Source organism: Rhineura floridana, chromosome 1 (assembly GCF_030035675.1).
Source record: "Rhineura floridana isolate rRhiFlo1 chromosome 1, rRhiFlo1.hap2, whole genome shotgun sequence".
Taxonomy (NCBI): Eukaryota; Metazoa; Chordata; class Lepidosauria; order Squamata; family Rhineuridae; genus Rhineura; species Rhineura floridana.
Window position 1 is genome coordinate 248,267,681 of NC_084480.1, and position 17,568 is coordinate 248,285,248.

General features: G+C 45.1%; 1 protein-coding gene across 4 annotated transcripts in view; it reads left to right on the forward strand.

Annotated features, from left to right (window-relative positions):
* Positions 1 to 6,103: 6,103 nt before the first annotated feature.
* The window catches only part of TAF4B (TATA-box binding protein associated factor 4b), a 120,184-nt gene continuing 108,719 nt past the window's right edge, over positions 6,104 to 17,568 (forward strand). The window contains exon 1 of one of the 4 annotated variants that reach the window (XM_061597504.1): positions 6,104 to 6,952. In XM_061597504.1, coding sequence (XP_061453488.1) covers positions 6,508 to 6,952 — 445 coding nt within the window. In that variant the 5' untranslated portion in view covers positions 6,104 to 6,507. The remainder of the gene's footprint in view (positions 6,953 to 17,568) is intronic. The other 3 variants (XM_061597494.1, XM_061597514.1, XM_061597485.1) reach the window with 3 other exon arrangements.

Here is a 17,568-nt window from a genome sequence, read left to right on the forward strand (position 1 = left end):
CAGGGAACCTGTGGCACTCCAGATGTTGTTGATTCCAATTGCCATCATCCCCAGCCATAATGGTCAATGGTCAGGGATGATGGGAGCTATTGTCCAGCAACATTGGAGGGCCACACATTCTGCATCGCTGATTTAGCCACTGTCAACACCTGAGCTGCTGCATTCTGCACCAGCTGAAGTTTCTGACCTCTCTTCAAAGATAGCTCCATGAAGTGTGTATTGCAATAGCCCAGTATGGATTTAACCCCTGCATGAATCACTGTAGCAAGATCAGCCATGCCCAGAGAAGTGTATAAAATTATGAATGGCATGGAGAAAGTGGATAGATAAAAGCTTTTCTCCCTCGTCATAACATTAGAACTTGTTGACATCTAATGAAGCTGAATGCTGGAAGTTCAGGATAGACAAAAGACAGTACTTCTTCATACAAGGCATAGTTAAACTTTGGAATTCGCTCCCACAAGAGACAGTGATGGCCACCAACTTGGAAGGCTTTAAAAGAGGATTAGTGGGACATGTAGTCGGTGTTCAGAAACTTTCTTTTAAGAAAATGTGATTATGGGCTACATGCATGGTTGCTGCTGAACTATTGTGCTCAGCCACTAAGCTTGCAATTCTATTGCACACGTACTTATTTATTATTTATTTATTAATTCTATTTCTATGCCGCCTTTTGGCCAAAAGGGTCTCAGGGTGGCTCACAAAACCACCCACAACAAATACAAAATACACATCAGAAAAGAATACAGTGCACAAAAATTTAAATAACAAAATATTAACATTGTTAAAAAAAACAAGGTTGTTTACTGGCCTGGAGATAATCTGTCCTTAAAATGCCACTTCAAGAATTTTAGTCCTCAAACGTTGAGCAGCTGTTGTAAAGGATTCACTCACCAACATCATCGGATTCTTCCCCAAAATCATTGTCCATAGACGTAAAGTAGAACTTGAAGTTGGGCTGGTTGAGGAGCGCCTTGAAGTCGCCCAGCATCACCCGCTCAGCTGGGATGGGCAGCTTCACCAGGTACGGCGTGTCCTGGTCATCCAGATGGTAGATGATCTTGGTCTCCACCACCACCATGGCCGCTGCCGCTCCTTGCAGAGGACTCCTTGGGCAAAAGACTCCAGGTGCTGCCGGGCAAGCCTGGGCCTGTTTGTACAGAAGCAGCCCGTTCTGCCAGCAGCAGTGGTGGCAACGAAGGCAGGCAAGCTGCCTGCCCGCCTGCCCGCCCACCTTGCTTTCTTCGTTTGCTTGGTCCGGCCGCCTCTCAAGCCAGGGGGGGTGGCTTGCACTCCCGTCTCTTACCCGCCTTGTTCTCCGGCCAGGTCTCAGCACTGAATTGGATGTCTACAAGTTCACGCTTGTGGAGCCAGCCTTCTTTCACTATTGTGACTTCCTTCATAATGACAGAGGGGACCTTGAGCTAGCAATGGAAGCCAGACGTTTCCCTGCAACACTGCACAGAAAGTAGTTCTTCTCCCCATGTTCTGTTTCTCAGCTGTTCCTGGAAGGTTATTGTTATTATGGCTAGGGGACTTGGAACGTAACATTAAACACTGTGGCTGGTTTTTGTACATCACACTAGACCATGGTTTAGCTTAGCATGGCATTCATGAATGGGAAGAAGCTATAGCAAGCTTGAAGCTTGCCCACTCCCCAGTCTTCAGAAGTTCACTTCCTTCTGCCCTCTTTGCTTCCACTTAACTGTGGTTTGTCATGTTGTCCAGACCAATGAACTGTGGTTAACATTAACTATGGTTAGTTTAAAATAAACCACCTTCAGTCTGGTTTCTGAAGCTGGCCTGTTTAAACTAACCATAGTTTATGTTAACCACAGTTAATTGGTCTGGACAATAAGCTTAACCAGAAGTGGATGTTTCTGAATTTCTGAGAAGTTGGGAGTGTGCAAGCCTGAACCTTCTATCACTTCATGTATCCCACCATCCCAAAGGGTAATATTTCCTATTTTCTTCAACCTGTCAGAAAGACCAGGCTGTCTAAGGCTGTGAACACACTAGTCACCAGAGCAAAACATTTCCGTTAGCCATACCTGGAAGGGGAACAAGTTGATCTGCCAATCAGTTGTGACATCTCTTCGAAGCTGCATTTTTAAAAAAAAAAATGCACTCAAGCTGCTCCCACCAGGTTTTACAGTAAAAAGGGGTGGGTTTTGACTAGCATCCTGTGCCCTCGTTTTCAGAAGAGAGAGGTGGAGATGCACTGGAACTGGCAGAACAGTGAGTGTGTTTCTACCCTTAGTCATTCCCAGCATTGCAGTCTGAAGCTCACAAACAGCAGATCCTCATAATCTCAATTATGTACAGAAAGCCAGAGAAGAGTGTGCTAATGTGGGGTGGAGAAGCTGTAGACTTGGGATTGGGAATGGCTCAAGGACCAGATGAAAGCTACATCTTAAAAAAATAGTTGCATGAATATTCCCTAGGAATAACCATGAAATACAGCTGGTATAGCACAGTGGGGAGGAGAACCTGGCTGGGAGTCCAGAGTCTGTGAGTTCAAATCCCTGCTTGTGTCTCCTGGGTGGAAAGGGCCAGCTAAAGATCACTCCCACAGTGAGTGGCTCAGGGGTCATGTGCCCTACCACCTGTGCAGCCGTGGGCAAGCTGCATATTCCCCAGGAGTCCAGTTGCCCTCCAGCTGGCAGTTGCGGACAAGGAAGGGGCTGGTTTGTGCAGCTGTGGCGAGCAGGCCCTAGCCAGCTAGGGAGGACTAGCCTCAGAGGGAGGAAATGGTAAACCCCCTCTGAATACAGCTTACCATGAAAACCCTGTAGATAGGGTAGCCATTAGTGGGGATCGACTTGAAGGCAATCCATTTCCATCTCAACCATGAAATGGATATCATAAATTTTCTGTCTCTCCAGCAGGGAATGGATAGACTTATAAAAATGTCATAAAGAAAAAACAGTTACATTGGATCTGTCAATTTATTTACAGGTTCACTTATTGTGTGTGTTTTTAAAAGAGTCCCCATTTATTATCATCCTTACATTTCAATTGAACAAGGAAAAATGTAAAACTCAAGCTTCTTGCATAAACCTAAAAACTAATCGTGCTATTGACACTTTGCAAATATTTGCAAATATTACTTTGCAATATTTGCTACTTGATTCCAATTCCATTTTTGATAATTAAGTAGTAACTGTGATACATTCACGATGTCTCAAAGTTGCATAAAACTTGTAGATCTTATTTTTTTTCTCATTAAAGAGAATTTAGGTGTACTGCACAAGTGGAGAGAACCCCCCCCCAATTATATTATAATTGCTTTTCCTGGGAAGCTCAGACTAAGGGACTCATATTGTTGAAAGGGAATTCACCAGTCTTGAGGACTTCAGACAGATGGAAAACAATATACTGAATTTCAGTTCATCAGGTGAATATGAGTTAAGCAGCATATCATCTGGACACGATAACTAAACAATTCTCTTGTAAGATTACTGAAGATGGTTGAAGAAACAAACCTTTATTTACATGCAATTTAATAAGAATTCTATCTGTTAATGAGGAACTGGTAGCTGCGGACAAGGAGAAAATTGTTAGATTGTGTTAATCAATTACAGTAATAGAAAAAATAGGTCAAGGTTATTAATGTAGGCAATGGTCCTGCACAACTAGATATCTTTTAGAACAGCACCAGTTTTAAGTTCAAACTGCTTATTTTTCTTTAAAAAAGAGTTATTTAAAATAAATAAATAAATGAAATCTGTTCTTTGAAATAAATGTTTTTCCCGTTACCTTTATCTTTATATTGGAAGAGGACTATGAAGGTCACCACTTTGTCGGTCACTACAAGGGCAAAGGCAGTACTCCCCTGAAACGTTGTTTATGGCCTCCAGCCTGGATGACTGTATCCTTATTGGTGTGGGACTGTGGAAGGAAAGTTATTGTCTAACGTGTGGGGTGAGAGCCCACAATAATTGTGGGCACAAGGACCCTCTGGGCAAAAGTCAAGGTGGAACTGTCTGCACTACCCCAGGTGACAGATGGGGTGAGGCTCATGGAAGTTTGAAAACTGAGTCTCAGATCCACATTGTTGGATATAGGTGCATTGTCTGGAACATGTGATTTTTGTATGCTACTTCTTAATTTCTGTATTAGGCATTATTTCCCCCGTTTAGTTTTAAGCTATTAAATAAGATTAGCTTATTTGTAGTGTTTTATACAATTCTATATTGTATAAAGGCCTTCACTAGGTAGTCCAGAATCTGAGCTTTCATTTGAAAAAAGAAGTATGTCTCTAGCCCTCCTAGAAAGTGAGTAATGGAGCAAAATGTGCAGGGACCCTTCTAAGCAACTTTTGTGAAGTGAGCCAGCCTGGCTGCTCCTGCCTGTCAGTGTGATTAGCCAACCAGGAAACTGTGATTGAGTTTGGAAACCAAGCAATAGGAATCCCTAAAGAGCTGTTTTTCACTCCCTTTTAGTGCTCATTTTTTTTCTTTTTTTGACTCATTTTGTAGTTCTTGGAATATCTGTATTTTGCCTTTCCCTTTTCCCTAGCAACCAATATACGTCTTTCCTGTGCTGGGTTTGCCAGAGGTCAGGTAGTGCCTAGATTACTTATTTTCTGCATATACTACTACACAATAAGTTGGGTGAATGTTAAAGAATTTCCTCTCCACAAAAAGCAAATGTGAAAACTTTGCAGAGAGGCTTAGGCTGCAATCCAATCCACACTTTCCTGGGAGTAGGTCCCATTGAACCCAATGGAGCTTACTTCTGAGTAGACATGCATTGGATTGCAGCCTTAATGCAGGAGCTAAAGACCAGGGACTCATTAAGAATTAACTGTATAGTTAACTTACAGTACAATAGGAGTCTACTCAAAAATTAAATTTATTTGTGTTTAATGGAGCTTATTACCAGATAAATGGATACAGGATGATAGCCTAGGCTTGGTTTAGGATTGACATTGGAGAAAAACAGGGTTCTTGTGTCTTTAACAACTGTATGGCAGACAGATACTGAACAGATCAAGCCTTTCTAGTATGGAAATGCAATTCTGGGAAAAACTTCATCATGACTGCTCTCTAATTTTGTGTTATACCACACCCTCATGGCATCCTTTTTGTGATTGGTACTCTCAGCTCTTTCTCAGTGTTTTAAATGTGCGCTCTGGTCCAAAAAGGTTGGTGACCCCTGCCCTAGACCCCCTGAGTAAACCCTGTTGGCTTACCTCTAAGAAGCCAAGATGGGCAGGGGTGAAGGAGGCCAGTGGCTGGTTGCACTTCTTGAAGCAGATTATTCTTTTCCTCACATAGAAATGCAGTCAAGGGAACATCTTCACCTGTTGAATTCTTGCTTGTCACAACAGACTCTTGTAGCATGTTAAAGACTAACAAATTTATTATGGCATCAGCTTTTGTGGACCACAGTGGCCTGGTTTGTACACCCCAATAAGCCAAACTATGGGCTTACAAAGTCTGCCTGAGAGTGCTGGCCCCCAGACAGGAGACGGAACCTGCTTTGCTCCTCCTTCGTCTTTTTATTTCACTGTAGTAGCAACCATGCCAAGGTTTGGCTTAGCATGTTGCCTGGACTCATGTTTGGGTTAATCTCTCTTCTTAAAAATGAGCTGTAGCCAAAATCAAACAAGGGTTTAACCACGTGTCCAGGTTTGGACGCTACGCCAGAGTTTTGCATAGATGCCATGCCACACTGAGCCAAAAGAACCAGAGAGGAGCAAAGCTGCGGCAATCTCCTCCTGGGGAGCCGCATGCGTGAATGAAGGCCAGTGCTCTAACTTATCCAACACGTTGAAGGGACTGTAGTCAACAAAAAAAAAACCTTGTCCCGTAAAGATCCAATGAACACACAGCATCTCTGCCCATACATTAAAGACATTTTGTTGGTGTAACCAATCCCACTTCCTTCCTCAAACCTGCACGTTCTGAAGGAACAAAACTACAAGTGGATTCGATTTTTCTAACAACTTTCTCCCTCGCCGGTTCTTTAAAGGCTGATAGAACGTTCTCTCTCCATGACACTACGTAACGCGGCCCAAACGAGGTTGCCGTGTAGCCAATGAGCCGCCAGAAATGCCGAGGCGCGTGCGCCGCCGACGCGGCATGGCTATATAAACATGGCTAATGGAAAGCGAAGCTTCTGGGGTTGTTTCTGGGGCGGGTCTTAGGAAGGGCTCAGCGGGGTGGTGTCCTTTCCGAGCTGTCCGTTAACAAGAGAAGAGGCACCTGCCTGCTTTGGATGGCCCTACACGTGCGCGTCTGGGAGGCGGCAAGAGAGGAACCGGCGGGGGATGCATGACCATGTGTTTTTTGCAAGCGTGTCAGTAGCTGCTTCTGGGTTGTGGAGCGCTGTGGCCGCAGGTAGCTCGCTGGGACCCTCCTGCTGCTGCTTTTGCCGCATCGTCCACCGCGGAGCCTTCGCCCGGCTCCTGAGTACCCTTGGAGGCTGCTATGCTGTGGAATAGCTCGGACTCCTCTGAAAGCTCCAGTCCTGTACCCTTCGGCTTTCTCCCTTTCCTCCATGACTACCCCGCCGGTGGCGTTAACAGTGGCTTTGGCAAGGGTCATGCCTTCCGGGCCTCCTGAGCACGCTGCCTTGGCGGCGGGAACTCCCGTCGTGAACGGAGCCGGTGGGCTCCGCGCGGCCCCGGCTGTGGTGCGTGCTCAGAGCACTGTGCCATCCGCCTCCTGCCTGGTGATTCCCGCGGGCAGCCCTACCATTGCCTTGAATGCCGCGGGCGCCAAAGTTCCTGTCAGCCTCGTTTCGTCTTCCGTCTCGCAGCAGCCGCGAGTGGTGCCTGCTCCTGTGGAGGCCCTAGTGGGCAAAATAGCTCCGGCGACTCCGGTTCAGCAGCTCCCGAAGCCTTCCAGTGGAGGGGCGAGGCTGCCGACCCCTCACCCAGTAGCCTCCAAAGCACCGCAGACGATGACGATACAGTTACCTGCTAACTTTCAAATTCCGCAAGGTAAGTGCTTACCTGATCGCTTTTCCTTTTTCCTCCCTGTTTCTCGGAGGTTTGATGAACGCGAGTCATCGTAAAGTTTTCTGTTTTTTAAAAAAAAACAAGGATTAAACTTGTGGCGAGTTGGGGCAATATATATACTTTGCTTTCTCTGGAATGTTCTTTCAAAGGTTAGTTAGGTGAAGGGCCCTAGCTGATGATACAGAAACTGATGTGCATGCAATCCTTGCCTTCTTCAGCTTGGGGTGCAGAGCACTCCTCCTTCAAACGCTGGAGAGCTGCTGCCAGTCAGTGTCTGCTGTACTCAGCTGGACCAATGGACTGAGGCTGCTTCTGTTTATTGCTGGATGGCGTGCTCTTAATGCATGCAGTTTTTCTGCAGCATCCACACAATGTTGTTGGCATCAAAATAACCAGCCTGTATTTTCCCCCACTTGATCCAGTTTCTTGGGAAAAGATTAAAAAACAATAACTTGCTGACAGTGACCCAACTATGATATCTCTGACCTGTTTTCAATTTTAAACCCCTATATGGAAGCACCCTAATTCTGTTTCCTTTGTACCTAAGCAAGTGCCTTTAGGAATGTCATAGATTTAGAAAGTTAGCATTGTAAGCTCTTTAGATCTTCATGTTCTCATCACAGATGAATGACTTAAGTTATCTATGGGAGTAGACATTATATTGCTGAGGCTGAAACTAGCAAACCATCCCTATGACTTTCCATGCAGTCCTTGGACTGGGTTCTCCCAGTACTAACAGGCCTGCTGGGCCCCCAAATTGGATGAGAGGAGGAGGCCTCCTGTGAGCAGCCCGAGCTGGGAAGAAGAGCTCAAACCAAACTCAATATCTGTTTTTATATGCACTTGGCACTACCGTTTATTTGATTGAAACTAATCCAGTAAACTGTTGCTAAATTACTCATTCAAGCTATACTTAGGTCAGATGTTATAAAAATTTTTGGATGTCTTGGCCTACCTGAAATAGGCTTAATTTCTTCCTGTGCTCTTCTGTCTCTTATGGAGAAAGTCATATACTTTCCAGAGTTCACCACAACACTTTGATATCCAATCTTTGAATGTCGAGGCGTCTTCTGAAATCTGGTATAATTTAAATGCATTTTGAAGCAAGCTTCAGCTTTGAATTGGTATCATAGTTTTTGAAATGCAGTTCCATCTTTTTAGAAAAGCCTGTTCTAACAGTATTGCTCTCATATATATCAGCTTCTTTGTTGCTTGACAGGTGCTAAAGTAGGAGAATATTAGGAGGTTAGGACAAACTAAAATAATAGCTGTTAGACTTTGGTACTTGGACTCCTGGGTAGCAAATTTGACAGTACAGTAACAGTTATCTAATTAATACCTCTGGCAGGAGTGTCACCTAGGGGACTTTCAAGGCATTACTCTTCCTATCAGTGACAACTTGTGTGTGAAATTAAAAGTAAGTTGGTAAGTTTCAGACTGGGGTGTTTATTTCCTGTTCCCTGGAATTATCAAGCTAGGAGATCCTGCAGATCAAACTGTGTGGCTGTTGACCACAGTCAATTGTTTTATATATGCACACAGGCAGGCCCTCCCTTCGCATGTGTGGGGCCTGGGGCAAAAGCATAGTTGGGGGCCCCCCACATTCTTTATATATTTAGAGAGAGAGAGAGATTTTATTTATGAATATATGTAATTATATTCAACACTCAAATGAACTAGCGGCACAATTATTTATAATCAAATTCACGCCTCTGTTGTCTTGGTAGTATTTTTTTCCCCTCAAAGCGAACAGTACTAGATACACTATTTTCACGTTGTACTAAAAAAAAACCTCATCAGATGTCCACTTTTACAAGCTTAGAGCATCCAAACATATTTCTGCAACTCTGTACTGAAAGGGTCTGCTTCTAGTCTATCCTGTAATCTGACAGGGATTGGAACACCAGTCTCTGTATCTTCCTTTACTCATGAGGTAGAAGACATGTACCTTACTAACTAAAGGATGAGGAAATGGAAAAAGAGCCTATACAATTTTAACACACACACACACTAGGCAAGACAAATATTTTGTTCTTGTTGCAGCACCTAACCTTAGTGTTGCAAATGAAAATATCGCCTGTTAATCTATAACCGCTGCCTGGTAGGAAGACACAACAAACTCAACTGGACTCGATGAGCAGGGAGGAAAAGCATCGCACAACTCTCTTGTGGAAGAAAGCCATAGTCAAAATCCCTTCCTTCCCTCTCCGTGCCCCGCTTTATTTGTTTTTAAGTGTGAGAGTTCAAATCTTGCTAGAGGTCACACCCTCTGAGCTGGCTCCATTACAGGAGGAGAAACAGGAAGGTAAGCACAACTCTGAGGTGCGCTGCAAAACTCCTTAGAAAAGCGAGCGGCGGCGACGATGGAACTTCTGCAGCTCTGCAGCTTCACCTCGGTCCAGCTCGCCGCTGCTGCCACCTCTTCCCCTGTGCGGAACAGAGCTGCCTCTGCAGTGCTGCCCGAGGGGGAAGGGAGGGGAAAGAAGCTTTGTCGTCCTTCTCTCAGAGGCTTTCCTCCCTTTCTGTGGCAGGAAAGCTGAGAGCGGGAGGCACCAGCTGCTAAAAGAGGAAAGGCACGGGGAGGTGAGAAGAGAAGCTTCCTTGGGCACGCCAAGCACAGGGGCCCCCCAAAGCGCGGGGCCGGGGCAATTGCCCCGCTTCCCGGTGCCTAGGGGCGGCTCTGCACACAGATATATATAATGATGCTGTTCACCTAATGAGGAAACATGGTAGTACTCTGATTTCCTGCCTTAATTTTGAATCTAAGTAGTAATTTATCTGTCGCAGGAAAGGGATGGGTATATAGACCCAAGAGCCATGGAAGGCTACTTTTGCCCCAGGTCATTCCTTCATAGGGATTATTTCTTGTGTCAGAAGAGAACTCATGTATAGTGATGTTGGGGTCACATGTGGACGCTACTTGTCATAAGTGCCATAGACTGATAGGGTAGTCTTAGGGCCAGAGCAAATACCAAGCTGAAAAACGCACTGTAACACTGCATACCATATTTACCCCAGTGCTAAATGTTGCTCTTTGTCCATACTTCTAGTTTGCTGTGCTGAAGACAGTTTGTTATGTGCAGGTAACTTGTAGCATTTCTTCAGTGACAACATCTGGGGCTGCTGCAGGCATCAGAGATGCGGACAACTTGCTGGAAAATCTTCTGCTAACATTTTTTTCCACAGAACATTCCCAGTTTTAGAAATGCATTGTTTCATGAAATTAGTCATGTGCGTGGCTACAACACGTGTTGTCATGCAACTAAAATGGATATGATACTATCCAATTCTACAACCAGTGTTATAATTAACTTTTTTCTTAATGGTTCTCCCAAGGAAGGACATGTTTTGTTGTTGTTGTTGTGATTTATTAGTTGCTTGATACCTGAAGGTCTCCAAGTGACCTACAGCAATGTTAAAACAAAATCAAATATCATACTATAAAAATATTAACCACATAACACCCCTATGCAGCCACAGAAGCTTTGGTATCATATTAATAAAAGACAACATCATCTCAGTCTATCAAATGCCTGGGGGGAAAGGCGCATCTTCATCTGGCACTGAAAAGATGTCAGTGAAGGTACCAGGCAGACATCACTGGGGAGCTTATTCTACACATGGGGAACCACACCTGAAAAGGCCCTCCTTTGTCACCACCCTCTGAGCCTCCCTCAGAGGGGAGACCTGGAGAACGGCCTCAAAAGAAGATCTAAGGGTCTGGGTCCATATCGGGAGAAGAGTTCCAGAAGATATGGGAGTCCTGTGCCATAAAGAGCTTTAAAGGCCAAAACCAGCTTTGAATTGGGCTTGGAAGCGTACAGGCAGCCAGTGTAACTGGAATAGGATTGGTGTTAGATGTTCTGTTTGCTTTGAACCTGTTGACAGTCAGGGAGTCTCATTCTGTACTAATTGAAGCTTCCAAACCATTTGCAAAGGCAGCTCCACATAAAGCGTATTGCAATAATCTAACCTTGAGGTTACCATAACATAGAATATTGTAGTCAGGTTATCTCTGTCCTGATAGGGTTATAGTTGGGCCACGAAACTGATGGAAGGCACTCCATACCACTGAGGCTACCTGTGCCTCAAGCAAGAGCAATGGACAACCCCCAAACTATGAAACGACTCCTTCAGAGAGAATGTGACCCCATCCAGAGCAGGCCACACACCACTCAGTCGTTTAGAAGAACCAGCCACCAACAGCAGCTTAGTCTTGTCTGGATTAAGCTTCAGTCTTTATGCATACAGTTTTTCTGGCATGCTAAAATGAATATTTAACAGTTTTCAGTGCATTATCTAAATATTATGAGGGAAGTGTGTGCTATTGAATCGTAACATCTTAAAATATTTGAGGCTGTATCCAAAGCTGCAGATCTGCTCATTCAACAGATCTCTGTGTGTACAATGAAACTTCCTCTTCCTCTCCCATCCAGTCCTCCCCACACCCTCAAAATCGGTTCTGGGGGGTTGGGGGACCCTCTGAAGCAGCTTTCAGGAGGGCATGTGTAAGGAGAGGAAATGGAAGTCCCTCTGTGTGAATGGTGTGCAGCACTGGATACAATTATCTTTTTTTACTTAGAATCTTGTCCCACTTTCTTCCTAAGAAGATTAGAATAGCATATAGTAAAGCACAACAAAATATAAATAAACATTAGAAAACAGTAAAACCTGCAGCACCCCAAATAACTAGAAGGGCACAAAAGCCTGATGAAGCTCAAAAGTTTTACCTGCCCTCCTAAATAAGAAATGAAGGAGCCATATGGCTTCTCGGTGGAAGAGTTCCAGAGGTGGAGACTGCCACAGAAAAGTGTTTACAAGTCTTTAAATAAATTCAAAGCTGTCCTTTACATTTTTATTGGAATATTTATACAGCATATACAATTAGCATGTATCCTTTTTATTAATGTAGTCAAGCATGCTAAGTCAGATCACTGATTTAGGCCAGAAAACCCACAAGTGTTGGGCATAACCAGAAACGTTGTGTGTGAGAGACTGTGTGTTAGGTTGCATTGCTTTGAAATAGGGCAGCTGATACTGAAATCAACACAAGTGAAATATCCTTGAATGTTTAGCCATTATGGATTGCTGTGTGTAGGCAAAGCCTGTCTGTCTTGCATATACCTTTGCCTCCCTACAATGATGTACTTTAGTGTTAGCAAAATGCAACTATGTAACCCAACTGTACTGCTGATTCCAGGAGATTTTATGGTGCTCCCTACAACAGTGTAAATTCGCAGTGTAGGTTTATGTAGTTGCAGTGCCTATTGGGGATATAAAAAAAAAATCAGAGGGTGGCAGACAAGTAAGAACCTGTACATGCGTCTCTAGGGATAGCAGAGGATGAATTACTGAGTGGAACACCTGGATGTGCACATATTACACCTGTGCTGAGGGAACTGCACTGGCTGCCAATCGGCTACCGGGCCATGTTCAAGGGCTTGTCAACATACTAAGCCCTGACCAACTCAGGGTGAGATTACATGAGAGACTGCTTGTCCCGCGATAGACATGTAAGAACACTTAGATCATCTGGGGAAATGGTACTCTTGGCATTGCAGCCTACGAAATATCACAGGGCAGTGACCCCCAAACAGGCTTTTTTTTTTTTTGCTGTTGCCTGTGTATTATGGAATGCCCTTCCATCTGCCAAACATGAAGTAGCAACCATCAGTTGCTTTAGACATCTTTCTGCCTAGGCTTTCACTGATTTAACCCTCTTGTATATATTTTAGTCTTCAGAATTTCTATTTTATTTTATTTACTTTTATTTAGAGATTTTTGAAGTATTAAGCAGTATATAAATGCTTTTAAATAAAATAAATACATTACATTCTTTTTTGGCATGAGAAGTAACTTATGCAAGAACTAGGACAGTTACCTGATTAAAGAAGTCTTGATTCTATGAGTTTAATGCATTAGTTGATCTATTACTTAAATTTTCATATTTTTTAAAAATAGTTTTGAGGCAAGAAATTTTTAGATGATGCACACATGAGCTATGGCAGGCTTATTGTAGAAAATTCATCCACTTCTACTGGGGAAGAACCAAGGAATGCTTTTTTTATGATGGGGCTTGTATTAATAATTTTTTGAAAAATCAGTCTGATTACTCAGGGCCACCCTTCCAGTCTTATATTTTAAAATCAACTAATCTAGCCAATTAAGCAATCCTCTGTGGCGCAGAGTGGTAAGCGGTGGTAACGCAGCTGAAGCTCTGCTCATGGCCGGAGTTCGATTCCAACGGAAGGAGGAAGTCGAATCTCCGGTAAAAGGGGTCGAGGTCCACTCAGCCTTCCATCCATCCGTGGTCGGTAAAATGAGTACCCGGCATATGCTGGGGGGTAAAGAAAGGCCGGGGAAGGAACTGGCAATCCCACCCCATATATACGGTCTGCCTAGTAAACGTCGCAAGACGTCACCCTAAGAGTCGGAAACAACTCACACTACAAGTGCGGGGACACCTTTACCTTTATCTTTAAGCATTGGAGCCCTAGTGAAAATGGGTTCCTTCAGTAATGCCTAGAGATAGAGGGTAAAATATAATATTGGGTGAGCACTGCACTACAAAGTCCGGGAGAGGGCATTCTCTCTCCCAGCCTTTAAGTTGTGGAATTCCCTTCCTACAGAGGTGCATCATATGCTGAAGGGAATGTCATTTGTTTTAAACTGTTTTTAGTAATGTATTTTAATATTGGTGTGACCTGCTCTGGTACCTGGGATCATGTATTACCTGTTGAAGGGCAGGTAACACACAATGGTGATGTGACCCACAGTAGAGTCTGTAATGAGCAATATGTGATCCATTACCAGTTAAAACTCACAAAAGTACATTGGACCCAAGGTTTTTAGGACGTTAAAGGTGAACATAGACGCAATTTGAATGGTGTGTGGGAAGTCTAAAAAGCCACTGCAAACACCTAACAAATATTCCCACAGTGTTCTATACCAGATATGTCAGACCAGTAGCATCAAGGCTTATTCTAATGTGCAGCTAGATACATTATGTGCAGTGTCAAAAAATGTGCAGTGTGAAATATTTTTTTCTGCAGTTGGGCATATGGGATTTAATAAGGAGGTAGGTAGTTTCTAAAAAATACATGAGAAAAGATAAAAAATAGAGAATGAAGAGGAATACTGGTTCCTTTCAAATCTTTATAACTTTACATTAATGGTATATTATGGGGTTAATTATTTGACTAGTCAAAGGCATTTATTGATTCATATTGAACGCTACATAAACAGTATGTAAGTGTACAATCATTGCATACCAGAACAAACACAGAACAAAAGATTACACAGTTTTGTTTTGAGATGGTCAGATTGTCACCACTGGGACTGGGTGTTGTGAGCAGTTTTGCTTGCAAGCTTCTGAAAATAATCCCTTAAAACACATCTGTGTTGCTCTAGGTGGTGGTTGTGATTAACTGTTGGATGCGGCTAGCCAGTTCTGCAGGGGAGTTGGTTTTGCATCAGCTGTCTTGGATTGATGTTTTTTCATTCTGGTACAACAGTCGACTTGGCAAAAGCAACTTTTAGGTCAAAAGGATATACAAAACATTAGCAGCTGAAGTCACTGAATGAAACTTATGGGTTAAGAGAAAGAAGTACAACTAGTTTTCCACTCTGGCCCTATCTAAACATCCCTACAGACACAAACTTTGTTCTTGTCCTAGCCAGCAAGGAACTCTTTCCAAAGGCAAAGTGGTACAGTGTAGTGTTCAGCATCCTGTGGTCCAAAAATTGTCTCCAGCAGCTACAGTTCTCCTCAGGCCTTACAGTGCTTCCCTCCTCCTTAGCCCTGCAGTTAAAACATAGGCCTGGTAGCATAGTTAGCTCTTTCAACAGGCAGCTTGGCAAATCACAGGACAGGCCCCAACTCTCCTTTCAGCTCTTTGTGCAGGCTTCTTGCCCTTATCTAACCCTGCTGTTTTCTTTTCTCAATTTATAACAGCTGCTGCAGCATAGGACAGGTCTCCGTTGTGTCATACTACAGTTTCCAGGATTCCTGGAGCTTTGTTCCTGTTTGCCAGTATTGGTTTTGTCCTTCAGCTCTCCTGGAAACCAATCCTTGAAGCAGACTCATATCACATGACTAGACTTCTGGAAAGTTCAGTTCAATAGAAGGCAACATCTCAGACTGAGGCAAGACCTCCCTCCGCTAGGCCCAACAGACTGCAAGACTTTACAGACTGAACTAGGTAGGCCAAGAAACACAAGCTCCCCAAACAAATGCAAGGACAAATGATATTAATAACTTTGTGTCCTGAGACTTATTCCAGACAGTGTTGTGAATAATACATGGGTCAGAGCAATGGTTCCCAACTGTGGGGTTGGGAAGTCGTCCCGGGGGGGGGTGTCACAAAAAGCCAAGAGAGGAATCATTTATAAATTTAAAAATTAATTAATGGCTAGTTTGTGCACCACCAACTTGCGAGCCTGTACTGCACAGCTGCCTCCACCTCTTCTTCTTTCCTTCCAGCCAGCACAGTCAGTTCCCACCATATAGAAAGCTGAGCAGCATCACACACAAGTGAGCAAGATGTGTGTGGAGTGAACACATCAAGAGAGGAGGCCGGCTGGGCTTATTTAAGTTCCAGCACCTCTCCACCCCTCTTTTGTCAGCGGCAGTGAAGGAAGATTGCTCAAGCTAATTGGCTATAGCTATAGAGGCAGAGGGATCTTGAGAGGGGACTGCTTGCCAAAAAAAGTAACAGTTCCGAGTCCCACGAATACAAACCTGGGCACTCATTAAAAATTCACTGTGTAGTTATAGTACAATGTATTCATATCTATTCAGAAGTAAGTCTCTTCATGTTTCATGGGCCTTACTCCCAGATAAATCAAATTGCACTAATCAGACCCGATTAAAATTCTGTTAAAGCTTTGAAGCTGCAACTCCTTTTGGGGGCAGGGGGTGGAACATGGGGTTTTATAGTACAACGATGCATCATTCTGGTTAACTGAAGCCGGGGGGCGAATGTGACCTGTTGCCATCTGTTGGGCCTGGCAGCGGGACTTGGAGAGAGCGGGTGTTAGCCCTGTGGGGGTCCCCTCCAGTTGTGCCTTCCTGGCGGCGTTTCCGTTGCCGCTGTGGCCTGCGCTTCCCCAAGGCCCTCCGGCCACCGCTGTGTGGTTGCTTCGGAAGGGGTGGTGTTCCCCTGGCGGCCTCGGGACGTCTTCTGCTCGGGCGGAGGAGCGGTGGGTCCGGGCCGCAGCCCAGGTGTAGCAGCGCCGTTTGCGCTGCCTGCCTTCTCTTCCAGCGACCTCGTCCGCGGTGGGGGAAAGAACCGCAGGGCCATTGATGCGGCACGGCGCGCCTTCCATTGGTCGCTCCGGAAGAACGGGACTTGAGAAAGGAGGAGGACGTCGCGGCGTTTCGGCCTCGATAAGGAGAAGGATCTATTGGGCGCACCGGAAAGGCTGCTAGGAGTAGAGACAGGAGAGACGGGAGAGAGCTGAGGCGATAACCTGGGAGCAGAGGCAAGAGATCCACCGGCTGTAGGCGAGCCAGTCCCGCCCCGTGAAGCAAGAAAGACATGGACAATCTGACAATTATTTATTGGGGGGTGGGGGGCCTGCCTGATTGATAAACGGGGAGGGGGATATGTGTAGATCGGAGGGGGGTATTGTGGGGAGGGTGGGGAGCCATGATATAAAAAGGCTTGGTGGCAGATCCTGGAAAGGCGCGAATGGCAGGCCACGCCAGTTTAGAGGAACAAGGGATAGATGCATAATATCCATCCCCTGTTCCAGGCCTGTCCATCACCAGAAGAAAACTGGGGGAAGCAAGATTCCTTCCGACCTTTTGACTGCTGTTGTGTAACGCCAGGTCTGTGGCGCAAAAGACAACTCTCATCCATGATATGATCTTGGATGAGAACGCAGACCTGGTGTGTATTACAGAGACATGGCTGGGTGAGGCATCAGCTCCTACGCTTGAGGCCATGTGCCCAGCCGGTTTCTGTTACGCACAGCAGCCGAGGGTAGGTAGGCGGGGAGGGTGTGTGGCTGTCATCTATCAAGGGTCCTTGGTTTTTGCCAGACCCCCTCTCCATGAGACCAAGTTTGTTGACTGCATGTACTGGAGGTTGGGCCCAAAGGGCAGTTTAGGGATTCTGCTTGTATACCGCCCACCCCGCTGTACAGCAGACTCACTGACCGAGGTGCTCGAGGTGGTCTCGGCTGTACGGGTGCTCGCCCCCAGCCTATTGGTTTTGGGGGACTTCAACGTACATGCCGAGAGCGTCCTCACTGGAGCTCCTCGGGATTTCATGGAAACCATGACTTCCTGGGAACTGCACCTTAGTAGTATGGGGCCCACCCATGTAGCCGGCCATGCTCTTGACCTTGTATTTGTCTCGGGAGGGGAGGGAAGTGCTCTGAAAATGGGGGCTATTTTGTCTAACCCTGTGTCATGGTCAGATCACTATCTGGTGAATATAGACCTCTCAATGCCACACACCCTTCGCAGGGGACAAGGACCTATTAGGATGGTCCGCCCCAGGCGCCTGATGGATCCGAAAGGATTCCTGAATGCATTGGGAGATCTGGAGCCTGCCGAAGGACGCCCGGTTGAAGCCCTGGTGATGGAGTGG